This window comes from Falco cherrug, chromosome 9 (assembly GCF_023634085.1).
Source record: "Falco cherrug isolate bFalChe1 chromosome 9, bFalChe1.pri, whole genome shotgun sequence".
NCBI classification, from domain to species: domain Eukaryota; kingdom Metazoa; phylum Chordata; class Aves; order Falconiformes; family Falconidae; genus Falco; species Falco cherrug.
Genome location: NC_073705.1, coordinates 50,457,277 through 50,477,509, shown reverse-complemented (window position 1 = coordinate 50,477,509; position 20,233 = coordinate 50,457,277). Strand labels below are relative to the sequence as shown.

At 39.7% G+C, this 20,233-nt stretch overlaps 1 protein-coding gene across 2 annotated transcripts; it reads left to right on the top strand.

The window, feature by feature from the left end:
* The first annotated feature begins 1,474 nt into the window (after positions 1-1,474).
* On the top strand, positions 1,475-19,997 carry SAMD8 (sterile alpha motif domain containing 8). Of its 2 annotated transcripts, none has more exons than XM_055720620.1 (6): positions 1,475-1,659; positions 9,020-9,629; positions 11,399-11,494; positions 12,205-12,322; positions 13,127-13,277; positions 14,254-19,997. In XM_055720620.1, exons 2-6 carry the CDS (start codon positions 9,049-9,051, stop codon positions 14,556-14,558), a joined length of 1,251 nt encoding a protein of 416 aa, XP_055576595.1. In that variant the 5' UTR covers positions 1,475-1,659; positions 9,020-9,048; the 3' UTR covers positions 14,559-19,997. The 2 variants fall into 2 exon arrangements, with proteins under 2 accessions (XP_055576595.1, XP_055576596.1); XM_055720621.1 differs by having other exon boundaries at positions 1,475-1,669.
* The last annotated feature ends 236 nt before the right edge of the window (positions 19,998-20,233 follow it).

Sequence of the window (20,233 nt, the reverse complement as noted above, 5' to 3'; positions counted from 1 at the left end):
CTTGGCAAGTTGATGTAGCTTTGAAGCATTTTGAAATGCAAAATTTCCTTGTTTCACTGTAGTGGCATGTAAGCATTGCAAAAGATCTTTTTTTTTTTTTTTTTCTCTGTGGAGAAAGAATACAAGGCCAAGCTCTCTGAAAAGGCTGGTGTAGTTGATTTAATGGAGCTATGTTGGCACCTGCTTTTTACTTCAACAGAAGCTACAATTTAAGACTTGTCTTGGACCTGATAGTAATTACATCACCAACAAAGCAAATTCTGCATGTTCTTCAGACTGCTGCAAAGGGCTGGCTGCTCTCACATTCAGTTGAATTTGCAGAATAAGTTTACTTCTGAAGCAATTTGTTTCTAAAATGTCTGTCTCCAATCCCCTCCATCTGTATTATTGATAGGTTATGGAGTCCCTGGCTCCTGAAGTTAAGGTGCCTTGCTGAGGCTTTCATAAGTCATCTGTGCTGTTCACATCTGTGCTTTGGATCACCTTGGAGAGACCTGAGTGAGCGCTGTCGGCCAGCTGCCAGTTTTGATGTATTTTTTCCTGCAGACATCAGAAAAGAGTAACGTTGCAAAAACCGGTGCATCTCAAGGGAAGGAAAATGTTTTGTAATGATTGCTTGATACGAAAATTGGCAGAATGACTCCTGTAAGATTCCTCTGTGATTTTGTCCTGACATATGCCTTTAAATGAAGGATGGGTGTATTTTTGTTACTGCACTAGTGGTTTTTTAAATCGTCAGGATCATTCTCTGACTATTCATCTTGCATAAAAAAGTCAGCGAAAAAAACCTACTTAGGTTGTTAGAAACCTCCATCTTTCTCAGGTTCAGGCTGTACCAAGGTACTTCCTGACAATGGACAGAAAGATCATACTGGGAAAACACACCACTGCATCTTCCAGTACAGCTTTATACTCTTAGCCTTGTTGAAGCACGTTCTGTTCTTCAGTTAGAAAAAAAAAAAAGCCCTTCCTTCTCCCCTCAGCTGATCTCTGTGATTATGGATGATTTGTTCTTTTCTTAGGACAAAAGAATCTCGACATTCTTTTTTAATAGAAAATATGCTGCCCTATGTATACAGATTTTGAGGTTTTCACACAGCTTGAAGCACTTGTGACTGTACTTCCATATACTTAAGATTTAAGACGTCCATTCCCCGGGCCCAGGCAGCCCAGTGACCCCGCCGCCAGCTGCACGGCCTGCACTCCGCGCGGCAGGAACGCAGAGGAACACAGGGCTGCAGGCGTTCCCGAAGGCAACGCCTCAAGCGCTCCGAGCCCGCAGCGGCGGGGTCCGGCCGCCCACGGCCTGGCTGTGCGCTGGCCGATAGGGCCCGGCGGGCAGCGGCAGAGCCCTGAGGGCCACAATAGGGCCCGGCGGCGGCGGCAGGGCCCCGGGGGCCCACGACAGGGCCCGGTGGGCGGCGGCAGGCCGCGCTGAGGTACCACCTCGCCCGGAAGCGGCCCCCGCGCTGTCTCCGCCCCTTCCGCCGCCCGCGAGGAGCTGGCGCCGGCGGCCGCCACTTCCGGCGGGGTGATGGGGTGCTGGCGGTGGCCGCCGCCGCCGGAGAGAGGGAGGGCGCGCAGGAGCCGCCGCCGCTGCCGCCGCCCCGGGGCCGGGCGCTGCGGCACCGCTACTTAGCGCTGCTGGCGCGGCGGCAGGTGAGGGGAGGTGAGGAGGCTCTTCCCGCCGGGAAGGGGCCGGGCGCTCGTCCCGCTGAGGTGGGGCTGAGGGCGGTGTGTGTGTTCCGCGGGTCTCGGCAGGGACAGAGCTGCCTCGGGCCGGGGGTGTGAGGGGAGGGAAGTGGGCTCGCCCGCCGCAGGAGCGGGAAGAGCCTCCGGCGTGGGTTGTCTGCGCTGAAGCCCGCTCCGCCGTGGTTCGTGCGCGTACGGTGCGCGGGCTGGGCTCCGCTGAGGTGCGGCGGCTCCCCGTGCTGGCGGCCCGGCGCTCCCCTGCCGGCTGCTGAGGAAACCACTCTGCTCAGAAACTAAAATCCTGCTCGTTTCTCCCTGAAGTTATTCCCTCTGCTGTAGAAAGGAGGAGGGGGTTAGGCTCTGTGCCCAGCCGGGTCGGTTTCCCTCTGAACCGTGCACGTTTTCTCCGTGACAGGCTGAGGGGGCAGGGGAGGCGCTGGGCGGGATGGGGGCTCCCAGCCCAGGCAGGTGGGGGCTGGCTTCTTGCAGGGTTTATTTTTTGTTATTGTAGCAGGTGTAGGAGGAGAGGGAAATCACTTGTTTTCTCAGTCCTGTGTCAGCCTGCCCAGGAAACAAATCCTTTCTGGAAATGATGCTTTGTGTCAGTCTTACAGTTGGATAACAAACCAGTCGTGCCAAGGCAAACAGAGGCTGCTATCTTGCAATTTTCAACTCCAGTGGTGTAAAATCAGTGGATTTTCTAAGGGCAAAGTACTTAGTTTTGAGTCAAAAAGTTTTTGAGCCTGTAGGATTTGATAAGGCATCATGGGAGAGTGCTGCTGCTGGTTTGCACACCTGCTGTTCAGGTTTGAGGGTTAAATGGAGGAGTCTGCCTGGACCCGACAGATTTTGTGTGAGTTCAAGGCCTGGGTGTATTTAGAAAGTTGAAACTTTGCAGGAGCTGTTGTCCACTCAGGCTGTCAAACCTATGCTGACAGTGCATTAGGTGGCCTCTGGCGCTACTCACTTAACGATTGCTGATTGCTATGTTTAAAAAACAATACTTAAAAAGCATAGGTTTATCAGCTCTGTAAGTTGACGGAAGAGGTAAATGAGAGGCAGTTTTGACATCCACGTGTTTAGTGGGTTTGTAACTGGAGTTGAAGTGGTCTCATGGTTTTGTATTTGATGCCTCAGTTTGCAAAATTTGTTTTATAAAAACCCGACACATGTTGCATGTTGTAAGATGATTTGATGGAACATTCCAATTGTGCTAAGTGTGCTCCGTCTCCACGGAGCCCTCGTGCTGCTGGCCCAGTGTAGCACAGCGTCAGTGCCACCCCTGCAGAGCTGCTGCTCATGCAGTGTTTTGGAGCGGCAAGAGCTCAGCAAGATGTTTCCTGGTAATTAAATGCCCCTCCCGTTTGATGGGTGGGGGCCCTTTCTGGGTATCGGAGGTAGTCTTGTTCTTCCTTTTGCTTTCTGTGATACAGAAAAAAGGTGGAATTAACGCAGGGCTGGGGCGAACTGATTTTTATACCCAGTGGAAGGAAGTTTTTCGGGAGGTTTTGCAAGATTTTGTTGCGAAAGTGCTACTTGGATGTGAAGGAAACATCCTGTAGATTTGTAAAGAGCAAGAATTTTATCTTGTTTGCTATTCTATGTGACCTTCTTTTTGCTGGCTGGTTGGGGTCTTTTTTGGTAATATACAATTAAAAACACAAGCTGTCCTAGGAGTTGAGATCTTTCAGGCTCTATACTATCACTCTTCATACAGAGCTCAGTTTTGCAGCCTGCTAAGCAGGTTGAGATCCATAAACCATATTACATTATAGATGCTGATTTGATAATCACATAACTTTTTTAAGGGTTTTTTTTTCTTACTTATTTTAATACATCTGGAATAAGGAAGACTCCTAGATTTTTCATTAGACCAGAAAGATGAGGTTGTAAATGATTGTGGAGAGTAAGAACAGAGTTTCATTTAAGATAGTGTGCTGGTTTTAATCTGGATGGGGAGTTTCCTCATATCTTCCCCTGTTTCCATCCGAAGATGAGGCTGTGGGAAGAGAAGAAAGAAATAAAAGGGGGAAAAGCATATCTGAATTGTTTTGCTGATGAGTTGTATAAGGATAAAGAGCAGAAAGTGTTCCGTTATGAGATGGATATGCTGTTTCTTGAAGCTGGAGGAAAAAACACTTGACACATGACACTTAGTATGTGAAATGTTCAAGATCTTATACAAATATTAATGCAGTACTGTGAATTGCATCCTAAGATGAGTGGTGGAGTACTTGATCAGTTGTTTAAAAATCACTTGTGTGTACCTCGAAGTATGGTGATAGGATAAAAAATGTTTTGTTAGCTGGTTAGTAGATTAGGAGTTGAGCTGTTCTTAGTGTTCACTTGAGTACAGTACAACCCCTTTGGTTTAATGAGGTGTAAAAGTCAGGGAGCAGTATGTGTTCTGTTCAGCTTGCCGCTGTATGTAACTGCTTTTAGTGGTTCTTAAGACAAGTATGTTTAGCTTTCGGGACTTTCTGTAGCAGCTGCTGTCAGTTTTGCATGGAGGCGTTCCAACAGAAAGACTTCTGAGTGTACAGAGCCAATCTTTGATTTTACAGTACTGGTTCTATATTTTCCACAATGCAGCACTTCAATAAATACTTCTTGAAAAGCACGTCTTCATTGATGGTTTAAAACCCAAGACATACAGTAAACTAAACAAGTGTTACTTTATGAGATTTCTTATCTTACCTTCATAAATAGCACTAAGACCTTTGGGTACAGCTAAGGTACTGCTGATAATCTCACTAACTATAAATGTTTATGAAACAACTCTGACAGCAAAGGCACTAAGTAAAACTGAATGCAAGTTTTACAGGGATATTTCTGCATTTGAAATTGTTGTATGCTTGCCTTAGGAAAATACCCAGTTTTTCAGTCTCGTGGTGGGTGTTGTGCTGCGTTTGATCAGTTTTATATATACTATAGTAGCTATTGTATTAAAAAAACCCTTGAAAAATCATGTATTGTTTTTGCAAGCAGTCTCTTTCTCCAGTTGTTTACAAGATACTGTACTGTATATGGTGGCATTTAGAGGGTAAGGCTTAAGTCACTGTATACTACATGGCAATGAAACCTTTGGTGCTGTTTGCTTTAAATAAGCACTGGAGAATTCAGAGTTTTCAGGAAGCGCAAGCGACAAGCTTTTGATGCAAGTCAGCAGAGCATCCGAGGCTTTTGACACATAACAAGGCAGTGCTGTATGTTCCTTTTCCAGCACAGCATTACTAAGTTGGTATGTGACAGTAGCCTTATTATTGCAGGCTGGCTCAGCACATGTTTTTGAGTGTAGCTTTTTTGTGCTGGGGAGCCGAGGCCTCAAACCTGGGTCTCACCCACATTGTGAACCAGCAGCCTGCGTATAGAACAGCTTTCCCCCTGGGTGCGAGATGTCGTGCTCCTAGGCCAGCAGAGCCAGCGAAGGAGAGGCTGAGTTGGAATTGCCTATATTCAGACTTCAGCCTGAAACCTTCCACAAAGAAATGTAGGTTAAATCACTTGAGATCTGATAGTTCTTCAGCGTTCTTCCTAAAATTCCTCTCAAGGAATTGAGAATTGAACCTAGCCGGGGCTGAAATCAAGAGCCCATATCATCACAGGCTCTCCCAGGCACATGAGGGCAGGTGGTGAAGCAGTAATAGTGCTGGTAGAGTTCTGCATGCCTGTCCGGAGTAAACAAATCTAGTCAACGTGCTGTGAACTGCTGCGGACATAACTAGGTTCTTATTTCACCATTCAGCCATGATTCTGGTATAATATATATATATATAAAATCACATTTTGTTTTTGTAACAAGACTGCAGTTAGTGTGATATTAATGCTATTCTAGAGTACTGATAAGCATGTTCAGCTTCCTGTGTTTTTACCTAAACATACTGACTCAAAGTCTGTATGCTGGGAAAGTTAGGTATTTAATGGTTGACTGGCAGTAATTCAGTAGAGGAAGAAATGGTGGAATATTGGGTAGTCATTCTGAGAAAGGTTACTTTTCCATGTTTAAATATACATCTAGGAAAAATATTGTGATAACAGCTAGGGTATACTTGGCATCTCATTTCTTAAAATGCCCTAACCAAATTGTAGAAATGTTCATGGTTCATAAAGTAAAGTTTTTCTTTGAAAAAAATAAACATGTAACACGTGTGCAAGAAGTGCGCGTTCAGTTGTGGTTTTGCTGTTAACTGAGAGGCTGGGGAAGGAAAAAGAGAAATGGGACACATGATATGTACTGCTGATGAGCTGACTAAGTATGAAGTCACAGTACCAGGAAAGTAATCAACTAGCTAGCTAGAAATATTGCTGATGTCAAGCGAAAAGTATATTTTGCCCTCTAATGCTTAAGTCTGCTTGCTCTGTGTTACTCATGCATATTATTCATCATTAAATAATGTTATCCGTTATTTGGTTTCAGTGATAAAACCAGTAATGTAGAAGGCGAAGTAGTTACTGGTGCTGTTTTCTTTCAGGAGAACCAGTACAGTTATCTAGGTAATCTCTTTATTATCTGTTGGTCTCTTGCTACGTTAGTGTAACAAATGTTTTGTGGCCTGGCCTTCCTAAGCTTCAAAAGTTGATAGGAGCAGTTGGGCGCAGAGATCTGTATTGTATGCCAAGTGCGGAGACTCTTAGGGAGGGCCCTTTTTACCCTTTAAACCACAAGAGTGGCGCTTAAATGAGTAGTCTGAAGGAGGAGGCAGTTTCTGAGTTTAAAGAAATTGCCTTGTCATCAAAACTGATCCTTAACTGTTGCTGTTGAGATGAAATTAGCTACCAGCTGTGCGCAGTGGTTTAAATTTGTTTTGCATAAGTGGTTGTTTCTTTGTTGATTTCTTCGTCTTTTCCAGTTGGTTACATGTCTTGTCTTTGACAGCTCTAAAAACAGGAGCGGGTCCTATCAGGTTCATCTTAAAGTTAATGTAGACTTTCTCCCAGGTCCAGCCTATTCAGTAGTGACCTTTGATGAGTATGCTCACTCCGTGTTGTAATGTTACTTTTATTGCGTGTTTGGTAAGGGTTGATTTGTATTCCTGTAACGCCCGATGAAGAAATGCCAGGCTGGTGTTAGGCTACTTGACTAGTGACGAATGAACAGAATTCTCGTTAGGGAGCGTTGCCTGACTTTGTCCTCACAAGTTGCTTTGCTTAGAAGACAAAATAGTAAGTGGATCATATTTTTGGTGAGTCTGAATTTACTGCTTTTAGAAAACTTGTGATGGTTACAGTGTTATAAAAAACACTGATTAAGGATTTTTTCAGTATTTCATCTGTGTTTCTGAACGAGGAAAGCTGGAAGTCCAGATAAGCAATTCAAGTTTGTTTGCTTGTTTTGCTGGAGTAAGGTAAAAATAGGTAGTACAAAGAAGCTCAATTAATTGATCACTAATTACAAATTATATGTCATAATTCCTTTTGTTAATAGCTGTGTGAGCCAAGTAGTTGTTACAGGTGTTCTGAACAAGACTTTTGAAAATGGTAAGGTAACACAGAAGTGAGAAAATACCCTTTTGTGTGTAGAAGGAAGAGTATACAGTAAATGCAGAGATTCTAGTGGGGCTTTATGGATGTTTTGTCAACTGTTTAAGTCAAGGTATGAACACATGTATACATATTGGCTGTGTATGGAGTTTTGAGAAATTAAAACTAGGTGTTAAGTACATGTTGTTAATACACAATCAACTCAAGAATATATTCAGAAGTGTCACTCCCTTGATTCTTTTAGAAGGGCAACTTTGCGCTTGTTTCTAATCTAAGCTTTTGTACTGCTGGGAGGTCTCACTGGACAAATTGAATCTTCTCTGATACAGAATAAAATAGCGTGTGGTCCTGGTAGATGTAAGCTAATTAGATGGAAGAAAAAGTTGCATCCAATAATAAGAGCTACTTCTAATAATAGGTACAGTACCTCTTTAAAAAGAGAAGGGAGAAGGGAAGAGCTTCTTGGTTTTGCAAGATCTCTGCCCCTAAAAAAGATGTAAAACTGTGTTGAATATTCGTGATGGGTTTGAGTACCTGTTTACTATATAGAGAAGCTAAATAATAGATTAAATAGGCTGTTTCCTTGCTTTCATTCTGAAAACCTTGAATGATATATGTGGCACTGGTGTATTGTACTATCTTGTATTTTCTGAGATTTGATTGGCATGATTGAAGCATTCTAGTTAATTAAGCTGTTCTTTCAAGTACAAAAGAGCTGTGAAATTGTAGCTGTTTCTTAGATTGTAGCTGTACGTAAGCCACCAAATATAAATTATGCACAAATCCATTCTGTACTGCTGTGGGTCTTAAATATTGGATAAGCTTTTTATTACTTTTACATCACCGGTAGCCTTTGAAAGTTTTTTCATGTATCCCATGTAACATTCAGTGGTGCATTTTTTTTCCTGGTGGTTGTTCTAACTTGTTCTGGTGACTTGTCATCAACATGTGACTAAAATGGCGCTGAGATGTCTTGCCTACCTTCAAGGAATATTCCAGACTTAAGAAAACAATTATTGAGAAATCTGTATGAAGAGAATACCTCTTTTTTTGAGTTTGGTGTGTGATGTTAGCTATTACCACATTGCTTTTGAAGATGCTTTGGAATTAAAGCTTATGCTCTAATTTCTAGTTATGTTATTTCGAAAGCTGAATATTTGTAAAGGCTTCACAATATAGTAAGCAAGCATCTGTCTTAATTAGTGAGATTGAACAAAGAAATATGATGACTGCACTGTCAACATACAACTAAGGTGCCTCAGGTCAATAGAATCGTAGATCCCTAGTTTTAAGTTTACTTGGAAGAGGTGGAGGGGGAAGTGTCGTGCCACCAAAGCTTCAGTATATGTTTTAAAACAGCAGAATGTATTGGACCTGTAATATACTATTTTAGCTTTAATTCAGTCTTATGTGGTTGCTGGCTATATATTCTTGCTTAAGTTATGAACTACCAACAGTAGAAAAGACTAATGATTAATCTGGTATTTAAACAGAGTAATCTTTGCTTTTCATCACCTAGTGTAATTAACAAACTTGGATTTATTTATTTTTTTTAACAAAAGAATAAAAGTAAACTGGGTACATCTAGGAAGTACTCTGCTGCTTGGCAGCTTTAAATTTCTATTTAAGAACAAGTGAGAAAAATCTTAATTTAACTTTGTTTGAATAAAAATGTTTTTAAAGCATTTTTATATTATTTACCTAATGAATTACAGGTCTGATTTTTAGCTGGCTCTTACATAAAAAGCCTTTGGCTAATGAAGGATCTAAAATCACACAAAAATACAGTGGCATTTCAGTAATCTTTGTTAAACATCAAGTCTTCTCTTTCTCTGTTATGTAACAGGTGATTTTTTTATTGGCGGATAGAGAAGGATGATGGCAGGCAATAACCAGCTCTGCATTCGACGTTGGACTACCAAGAACGTGGCCAAGTGGCTGAAGGAAGAAGGATTCTGTGAATATGTGGATGTTTTGTGCTATAGACACAGGCTAGATGGAATTACACTGCTGACACTTACAGAGTATGATTTACGATCCCCTCCTTTGGAAATCAAAGTCCTGGGGGATATCAAAAGGCTAATGTTGTCCATACGCAAACTGCAGAAGCAACATATTGATGTCCTGGAAGAGCTTGGTTACAACAGCGATAGTCATGTTGGCACAACATGCCCAAGTGTTGGTTCACTACAGGGCACAGATTGGTTTTGTAACGGCGAAGTACCTCGGGACTATGACGGAGCAATTACTGACTTGAATGGTGATCAGTATCAATATGCAAATGGAAAAAACAAACACACTACACGAAGACTGGACCCAGAGTATTGGAAGACGGTTTTAAGTTGTGTGTATGTCTTCATAGTGTTTGGCTTTACATCATTTGTCATGGTTATAGTGCATGAGCGAGTACCTGACATGCAAACATATCCACCTCTACCAGACATATTTCTAGATAGGTAAGAAATTTTCTTTTAAAACAAAGTAGTAACCTCATGGTGAAAGTGTAGGCTGTCTTTTCTTCATTCTCAAAGTTTCATACGCTCTGGAAGATGCCTCTGCAAAATAGTAGTAATTAGATTGTCGTAAACCCATCTGCTAAGATTGAAATGCACATCAGTTAATGCAGAGATTTAGTATTCTCGGGGAAAATAAATTGAGCTGCTGTTCTACCCAGTTTTTATTTAATTCTGTGTCTTCATCTAATCACAACATGGGAATTTCCATCCTCTTAATCTAGTAAAAAGGGTAATGGTCAGCTGGCATAGGTAAGCAGCCATATGCTTTTTCTGAAATCCAGATGTTTCCTATGAAGCTTAACATATCTTGATGCAGAAAAACTTTTGATGAAGGAGTATTTTGGTCTGCCAGTGAGCAAGGAAATTGAAAGGGAATAGCATTGATGCTGTATTTTTCTTGTCTCCCGAGCTGCTGTCAACTTGTTGGGTGGTTTAGGGAAACTCTGAGGCAGAATGAATAGACCAGTATCTTTTTTAACTGTCGGGTATCTGTGTACTAAAACACTGTTACTGCTCAGGCACCCTGCTCAGTTTGTAAAGAAAATATTCCACTTCAGGCAGAAGAGAAAGACAGTAGCACATGTGAAATTCTAGTCATTGACTGCAGATTAATAGAGAATAAATGCTCCCTTTGAGGAAGTGCAGGTGCATCGCAGAGAACTTATTGTCTAGAAAGTTTTAAAAGACAAGATAAACCATTTAAGAGTTCAGTCTTTGTGATCTCCTTATCCCTGTCAGTAATTTCCATTTTCGTGAAGTCAGTAGGACTTTAATCTTTTGAGTAAGTTGCAGACTCCCCCATAAGTTTAGATAAAACTCAGCAAGAATGGACCACATCCAGCAGAGTGGAAGAGGGGAGAGAGGACAGGAGCTATGGCATTACTGGATTTTGTTCCTCGGGCACTACCACGGTTTTCAGTGGGCAGGAGGATGGGGGAGGTTGGAAAGCAGCAGTTCACAAAACAATGCGAGGGGATTACTACAAAGCTAGAATTTGAGCAGTGCTTTGTTACCCCTTTGTATCAGGGGGAACATGTAACTATGAGGAGCAGCCTCTCTTGAAACCTGTTGATATGTATTTTGGTTAATTGCAGAGTGGAAATTGTTATTGGTGCCATACGTGTGCAAGAAATTCTTAAATCTTTTGATAAGCAAGGCTGAAAGATTTATGTGTAGTGATTATCACTGAAATCTAACTGTGAAAACAATTTCTATTTTTTCTAACACTTCTGTGCAGTTGTGCTTCATTACAAGTATTTGGGATTTTAGACTGCATCGTTAATTGTGTTGACAAGGCGTTCTTATAAGCATAAGCAGCATAATTGACATGATGCAAGTTTGTGTCACAATGAAAAAAGTTCTTGGGCAACAGTGGTAGAGGAACACATCCTGTCAGTATATGATGCGTTAATTAAGAGAGCATACTAGAGATTTTCTTTGACTTAATGAATTCTGGGTAAATGCCTGCTGAAAATACATTATTAGAAAGGAGATAATGTAAATAAAAAATAATTCAAATTCTATTTCATTCAGTCTAACAAAATAATTCTTAGTTGTAGTCTAAACTGTCGTTAGACTAATGCAAGTTTTGTAGTAAGGACTTTGTATGCCTTTGTACTCAATACTGAGACTAGAAAGAAAAAATAAACCTTTGTATTTGTAAGTTAATGTTCTTGCTTCATCCTTTTTTTGTTTTTTTTTTTTTTTAGCGTCCCTAGGATACCATGGGCTTTTGCTATGACTGAAGTATGTGGTGTCATTCTTTGCTATATTTGGCTGTTGGTTCTTCTGCTTCACAAACACAGGTACGGTGTATAAAATCCAAATTAACTGCTACTTAGATTCAGAGAAAGGACTGTGGCAAGAATTCATGGTGATTGTTTAAGACTTTCTGTTCAGTGAGAATCATGTAAGCTTCTAATATGTCCCTGTAAAAACGGATTAGGGAGGGTTTAATCAAGAATGGTGACTTGTGAATCTTACAAAGGAGTAATCTGACTTTACTTTTCTACCAGATTTGTATGTAATTTCCTTCAGAACACGTGTTTGAGAGTTGTCAGTAAATACCTTCATACGATAACAGTTTTGTATATAAGAAAATTGTATGAGAGTGAAATTCTGCAGGATGACTGAGGCAGCCTAGCAGCTTGCTGTCACTAAAGGGTAGGAAATCCTTTTGTGTGTGTTTTAAGTTAAATTTTTACCAGTTTTGTTGATTTTTATCAGTTTGCCAACAGAAGGTATGAGTGCCAAAGCTGGTAGGAGTGTAGCTGCAGTGAAGTGGAGCTTACCTATACAGTAAGCCTGCTACAGTGTTTCACCCTGCCATGTGGAATCATACCTTTACAGTACTACTGAAAAAAAAATTTTTTTTTTTACTGTGAAACTTGCAACAATGATGAAGGGATTTAATGGGATTAAGTTGGGGTGCAAGGGGATGTTTATTGTAGCTTTCCTGATTTAAAGATACATTGTATCAGGATTCTTGCAATCAGTTCCTCTGTACTTTTCCCAGATCTATACTTCTGCGAAGGCTGTGCAGCCTCATGGGGACAGTATTTTTACTACGCTGCATTACAATGTTTGTTACCTCACTCTCTGTGCCAGGCCAGCACTTGCAATGTACTGGAAAGGTAAAAACTTAAAATGCTTTAAATTATTTTCTTGTTTCCCTTTTGAAAATATTGTATCTCAGATATGATTAAGATTGTTGTGACCATAATGTTAGATGTGTGTTTGTTCAAACGGCATCATCATTTCTCTGCTGTTCCCCTCCACACACCTTCATTAACTGCCATTATGCAGGCAAGCATCCTTAGGGGTCTTAGAAGCACTTGCCACATTGGAAAGGAGACAGTTCCTTGTGGAAGGGTGTTCAGAGCATTTCACAATGTAAACTGGAAAGAATACATCATAGAAGTGTGCACTTAAGATAATGACTTCATGAAGAAAGTCTGAAAGTGGAGTAATTGCGTCTTTGTCTTGTTGGATGTATGGTTTCAAAAAAAAAAAACCCAACCCCAAAACCTATTATTATTTCACCCTTTCACCCTGAGAGATATTCCAGAACACGGGATTTTATGGTTCCTAACTTTTAGTTAGAAGACAGTTTAAGCTGAATATATTGGGAGCTTAACAAAGACACATTGGGAGGTTGAATATATTCAAGAAGACCCTGTGTGTAAATCACTTGCAATAAAACACTCTATCTAAATTCCAGTATTCACCAGAGGTATGATGTATACAATTAGTAATTGTAGTTACTAATGTGATTCACTGCCACGATGAAATCCAAATATGTGCTAACCTGCATGTTAATAAAAGACCCGACATGATAAACGGTATTAAACATCCATAGCTGTACAGCTAACTGTAAGGACATATTGTTCAGGCAGTGGGGTTGGAACTTAGTAAAGGTTAATGTTACTGTCTTTTAGTTGTATGGCAATGTTTGGGCAAAACTCCAGCGGGCATTTGCAATATGGAGTGGCTTTGGAATGACTCTGACTGGAGTACATACGTGTGGAGATTATATGTTCAGTGGCCACACTGTCGTCCTGACCATGCTCAACTTCTTTGTCACAGAATGTAAGTACAGTGTGTCGATACTTCGGTGTCCCTCAGTGTTAAGAATACGTACTGCTTGCTGTCGACCAAGGGTGTGAGAGTGTAAATGCTTAGATGTCCTTAAGTATTAAGAATATCTGCGGCGTGACCTCCTCAAAAAGTTCAGAGCGTTACATCTAAGCAAACAGATAGAAATTTGGATTTCTGTGCTGTTGCTCAGGTTTGTGACTGTTTACTTGCAGCCAGGAGAGGAACAGCACTGCTCAGAATAATGAAAGGACGGATAGGGCACATTTGACAGAACACGTGAGCCAAGAAAATTAGGAAGGCTCTCTGATTTGCTACTGAGAGAATACTAGGGAAAATACTTACTTTGTAGGCTTCTGTAGGTATCTGCCACTGACACCCCCCCCCCCGTCAGGGGAAACACCTGACTAGGTGGCTGTATGTTCAGTGTAAGCCCTAAAGCCAAAATACAAAACCTCATAATGAGTAAGAGTATATGAAACAGTAGTGCTTCTCTGTAAATACAAAGTGTGATTTGATACATTATACAGTAAGTAAATAATAACTAAGGTAATTAGTTTGAGTTAATCTATGATTGAATGACTGCAGTAACAAAGTAATGTATGTTTTATGACATAGTTCCCCTTACTACATGGAAAAGGCATGATTTTCATTAAAAGAAATCAGTTGAACAAACAGTTCTGCTTTGTGTGGTCCTAAACCATTTCAGGATGCTCTCTTAATCCAGAAATGTGTAATAGCTGTATTTGTAAAGGAAGTCATCGATAGACATTTATAACTTCTGTGGTTGCTTTTATTGGGTTTATTGGACCTGTAGATGTAAACAGTATTTCCAGATGAAGACAGTGACTTCATCACATTTTTGGATAAAAAAAAATCTGTGCAAAAACTTGGAGCGTTTGGGCCTGGATTTCACAATGACCCAGACTGTTGAGACATTCAAGGTTAGTCGCTTTCTGTTTTCTCCTAGATACGCCAAGGAGCTGGAACTTCTTGCACACCTTGTCCTGGGTCCTGAATCTCTTTGGAATCTTCTTCATTTTGGCTGCACATGAACATTATTCTATAGACGTCTTCATTGCCTTTTACATCACTACAAGACTCTTCTTGTATTACCATACGTTGGCTAATACTAGAGCATATCAACAGAGTAGGAGAGCAAGGATCTGGTTTCCAATGTTTTCTTTTTTTGAGTGCAATGTTAATGGAACTGTTCCCAACGAGTATTGCTGGCCCTTTTCGAAACCTACCATACTGAAAAGATTGATTGGCTGAAGAGTGTGTGTGACAGTTCAGATTTTTGTGAAGTGTCATGACTTAAGATCCTACAAGGCTAGCTGTGGGGGGATGTAAAGTAACGTTTTTCACTCCGTGATCTCTTCCTCCTTGTCTTGTTTCTTAGATTCCTAACCGTGAAATAGGGTTCCTGTACTTCACAGGGATGTGTTTTGTTTTCTTGTTGCTGAAATAGAAAACGATGCAGGGAACGGTAGAGGCTATCAGTGAACCGTGAATATAAACCAGAATACTGTTACCCTTAGAAAGGTTGTATGTGAGTGTTATGTAACTGTAACCTCAAACACATGCTTGTACTGAATAGAACAGACCCTTTACAGGTCCACATAATCTTCGTTACCTGACGTGCCAGCCTTTACATACACTAAAACATTAGAACCTGATGAAGACTTTCTTCTAAAACAGTCATAAATGTAATTTTCAAAACAAACTCTGTGTATACTTAAAAGACTGAGGAGTACTGTGTCATAATGAAGAAAGCAGTATAGTTCCTTGCTAAAAGGGTCTCTTAACTGTTAAATAACAAGTCTTAAAGTATAATTGACAGTATAAATGGTCTGCATACAGGTTGCCAAAAATGAAAGTCTGCCTTGTGGCTATGCAGTGATGTCTTTTTTTAATGACAGCTTATTTAGTCTAGTCTATCAGTTGTCTGTATGATTGTTCTAGCACTTGGAAGTTTTCCCTTTTGTGTTTAACTAAATGAGTTAAAGTAAATGCTACATGCACTGAAAGTAATGTTAATTTAGCTTTAGTGAGTTTAAAGCCACAAAATGACTTCTGTGTGGTTTTAATTGCTTTATACCCAAACCTGTGCATGTGTTTTAGGAGCAGCTCTTTAACATTGGAAAAATGGAACAGTTATCTTCATATATCTTACTGTCCCATAAATGGATGGGGAAAATGCATGTAGTAACTCTATCAGGAAAAGTAATAGTGAGTATTGGAAATAGTGCTCTTATTGATGTATGTTTTAGCACTCTGGTGTCAACAATATGGTGACTATCTCTGGATATATATATATACACAGTATATTTGTTTATATATATGTAAACACATGCAGTATAAGTTCTTCTAGCAAGTGTGAAAAGAGACTAGTTCTTAAATTAAGTTGCTCGTTTACTATACTGAAAGATAAAAGTACCATAAGCAGTTGAGTTTTGGTTGTTTAAAAAACAAAACAGGCACAAGAAAACACCCACAAAAACCCCAAACCAACACTCCGAGTCCATAATGTGTAAACAAGGGTCACACAGCTGGTAGGTAATTTCTTGTGCTGTGGTTTGTGAGGGGGCAATATTAACGTTGGCTGTAGAGACTTTTAAGTTAGATTTATGCTAAATGAAGACTGATAGGTAAAAGGTGCAAATCAGAAAAATGTTTTAGAGCATTTTATTTGGTTATTGCAGTTTCAGAATAGGTATGTGCAGAAGGTAATGTAAGTCAGCCTTGGAAAGTTAGATTAAGCATTGCCAGTTTGATACAAGCTGACTTTTAATGGCCACAATTACTTATGTTTGCATGAAAAGGAATCCCTTGGGAATTTTGCAAGACATGTCTTGGAGGCTTGTAACTTACTGTGGGCTACTCCTTGCTGTATTGTGTTTCTTTTATAAACCTGGATTGTACTAACTTGACTATCTTCCCCTCTCTGTAGTACGTTACTCTTGTAACTTAATTTAGCTCCTATTCCACAGAGGAACTGTGTGTCTTAGAGTATCTCTGCCAGCTGTATTGAGCACACATACATTGTACTATTCCGCAGACTTTGATATTTGTAACATTCCAATTTTTTAGCAAAATTGCAGGTTTAATGCTGTATTGTTCTATCTGCCGTAGCCTGGTGGCTCTTGCCATCCAGATTGGGGGAGTATGCTGACACTTAGAAAAAAAGGAAAAAATATTCTGAAAGATTTGAAAGATTTTTCATTTCTCGTTCTTACCTTTCTGATTTCAGAAAAGCAATTTGAACATTCCTCTTGAGACTTTATAATCAAAGAGTTCTATTTGTTAATTTATATTTGCCTTTGCAATGCACACACAGTTGTGAATGTTGGTGGGTTTTTTTTTTTAAACTCTAGGAAGCATCTGTTCTCTGTATGTGCAGGATTGTTTTCTGAGTTATAACATATGGAGAGGTATGCAGTTAAACTTGCAAAGCTGCTGATTCTGAAAAGAACCATGTCAGTGCTAACTGCTGTAGCTGTGTCTAAACTGAAAAATTACTTTGCAACTTGGACATGCAGGAGAATTTTCAAGTGCAGCCCAGTGTAATAATGTTTACATAAAGTAAAGCTATTATTTCAATACTTTCTTTTTTTAACTGGAGATCATATACTTTGAAACATAAGGCTTCTCTTTTTTTCTAATTTAATTTTTCAAATTCTGTTAAGTAAATCCATGTTTTAAATCAGCATTGGCTGTCGGTGGTTTTTAAAGGAAGCTTGTTCTTTTGTGCTGTTTTTCTTGATGCTAAGTATCTGAGTCCAAGATAAGTAATAAACAGAGGTTGGTTTTGTGAGCATAAAGTGGGTTTAAAACATTGTCAGGACAATTCTCCGCTTCTGTTTTTGGAATTTTGTGTTGTCTGTCTATAGACATGCAAGGGTAAGGCTTGAAATTGCTAGAAGACAGAAAAAATCTGATCTCCCATGCCAAAGAGCACAGGTTGGTCTGTAAAGTTAGTAATGTAAGCTTTATTGTTAATAGATGGAAACAAGTTGCAAATAACTGACAGGCTTAAAATTCTATATCTTCTTTTCAGAGAGTCGGTGTTCTAAAAACATTTTGCAGCTTCTCTGCTGCTGACAAGCACTTTCAAGTAAAGGCAGCAAAGCATCATTGGGCCTTGGATTTAATGCTGAGTATTTTTAGGTTGTCCTTCTCCCTTCTGTTTGTGCGCTGGTCTTTTTGCTGTCCTTTAACTTGCTGCACCTGTTGTGTGCAAAGCAATCTTCAGTGGTCTGTGGGAAGCGCGCACATAATCTGAATTCAGAGGAATCAATGAATTACTGTGTTACGTCAGCGAGTGCAAGTGTCTTAACAACACTAGTAATCTAGTCCAGTAACTAATCAAGTAGAGAAGTCTTAACTGAATAACTCTGGATATATGGAAGCAGGGGAGGGTGGCGTATTTTTTTGGTAGCTTAGCAAATTGGTAATATTTGAGACTTAACAATAGTCTTGAGCTCTTCCTTATTATCAGTTTGGGGATATATGTGCCCATGCCTGCAAGTGATAGACACATAGACACTGCCCCCCTCTTTTTTTTTTTTTGTTTTGTTTGTTTTCTTGTTATTGTATCTTATGACACAGCTGCTTATAATAGCTTTCCTAAACGTTTTGCCTTTAGTTTTCACTTTCTGGAAGATCCCTTAAACTAGTGAGTTTATGCTGTCACACCTGCATACAGAATTTGGACTTCCGTAGGTGTATATTTTAGCAAGGTTCCTCCAGCTGTTCTTGAATAACAATACAGAAAGCTTCCATATATGCTAATTATCTTAATGTCCTCTGGTAAGCAAGGTAACACAAGTGTTGGTACAGAAATGTAGATAGGCCTGAAGTATTTACATGTCCAACACTAGCAAAAATTGGATGGATCCTGTTGGTATACTGCTTGTGATGAAGCAAATAGATATGCTTAACTTTAAGCAAATCACTGAATACTCTGGATTTCAGTGAGGGTTACCATTTTAGTTCAAGCATTCTGGTGGATAAGGCCAAGCGCGTGCTGTGCGTGGTGTCGTGCTACAGTAATGGGGAACAGGTAATGTCGCTTTTGGTTTTCCCTCTTTTCCCGCCCCCCCATCTACTATAGAAGGAAACATTCCAGTAGAATTTCAAAGAAATTATTACTTAACTGTGATCTCAGAGAATAAATCAGTAAAAGAAAAAACCCCACCCAAACAAAAACCCCCACAAAAAACCAAAAAGCCCCAACAAAGCATCAAAATAAAACCTTGATAGCCGTTTTGAGAAGCAAGAGTCAGTTAAATGACTTGGGGGGGAGGGGGAAGATGTTTTTTGATGCACGCATGTTAAATAAGGTTATTTAGAAGTATTGAAACCCTGCAATGAGGATAAAAGCATGGGTTCCTATAATCGTTTCTGTACAGCTGTCTCATGTAGTGCCAAAAAGAGCACCGAAGGGGAGGACAGAAGGGTTGAACTTGGGACATCAGTCTTTTGCAAGGCCTTTGCAATTCCTTGGATTTTTTTAAGCAGTGCTCGCATACTTAGTGCTACTTGTTCATTATTATTTAGCTAGTTTTTTGATGTGCAAAAGTCCATTTGGTTTTCAAGCACCAAAACTGTTGTGGAGCTGAGTCTTAATCATTAAATACACATTTGAAGAAATAGCAGATATCTTAGGGAAAAAAAAAAAGTAGATTTTGTGGATGAGGAGCACAAGAAGAGCAAGCTGTAATGACGGTGGTTTTTCATCCTGTCCACGTAGTTCCTACTGAAGAGTTGACAAATTGCAGTAATGTACAGACAATACTGATTTTCCTGGGTTTTTTTGAATAGTCTAGGATACTTTTGTAGAAACTTGACCTGTAACTATGAAACCCATCATAGTCTTGTCGAGATGGAAGTATATTTGGCAGCAGTGAGCCAGCTTACCGTCTGAACTGTTTTGTGCATGTGGACTTTATCAATCAAGTGTTAATTGATAAACCATTGATGATTTATACAGATTACTATTTCTGATGTATCTTTTGACATTGTCGCTATTCTAGTTGAAACAGTATTTCTGGGGGGGGAAAAAAAAAAGTCCTTTGGAGTGAACCTACTGATGTCTTGTTCATTATATGAAGGAAAACACCCAAAAAACCCTCATAAGCCCTCAGCTCAAACACTATAGTATTGTGAACACTGAACTTTCCATGTAGCAGTGTCCTGCATACTTACCATTTGCATCTTAAGAAATTTGCAGTGAGTATTATGTACATAATTCCGTGACATGCACATTTTAAAGCCAGTTTGTAATAGGTGTGTAAAACTTAAGGTGACAAATGTGGAACACAATAACCTGACCTAGATGCCCCGTGACTGCGTAGTTAGAAAGACTAACTCTAACTTTAGTTTGCTCTTTCAATTAAGTTTTGTCAAATCTGAGAAATTTCTCAGATGTGAGAAACCACAAACTGCATTATACACGGTACTTAACATAATAGGGATGCAGGAACGTGGCTTTTGACACTGAACAGTTCCTTCAATTTCGTTCCAACAGAGAAAATAGTATTACCTAATGGCTAGAAGGTATGCCAGTGAAGTTTAAAGTGAGTACTGTAAATAAGTAAATATTGTTTTGATTCTAAACTCGGATTGAATTAATATATTGTTTTATATCTTTGTTGTATTAAAACGTATTTAAAAGGACTAAAATAAAATAAATATTTGAAAGATGGCAAATGTTTGATTTATTTTATATGTAAAATGATGGCTTATTATCTCTGTTAGTGTTGTGACCATAAAAGTGTGCCTGAGTAATCTAGGGTTTAGAGTTGTTTCTCCCCAAAGCTCTGTTTTACTGGTGTGAAAACATATGCTGCCTAATGCGTGTATTGGTATGCCTGATGTTTTTGTCAGTTGTAAATTGTTTTGGCAGATAGCTTTAATATTTGTGTTATTAAAAAAATTATTTAATC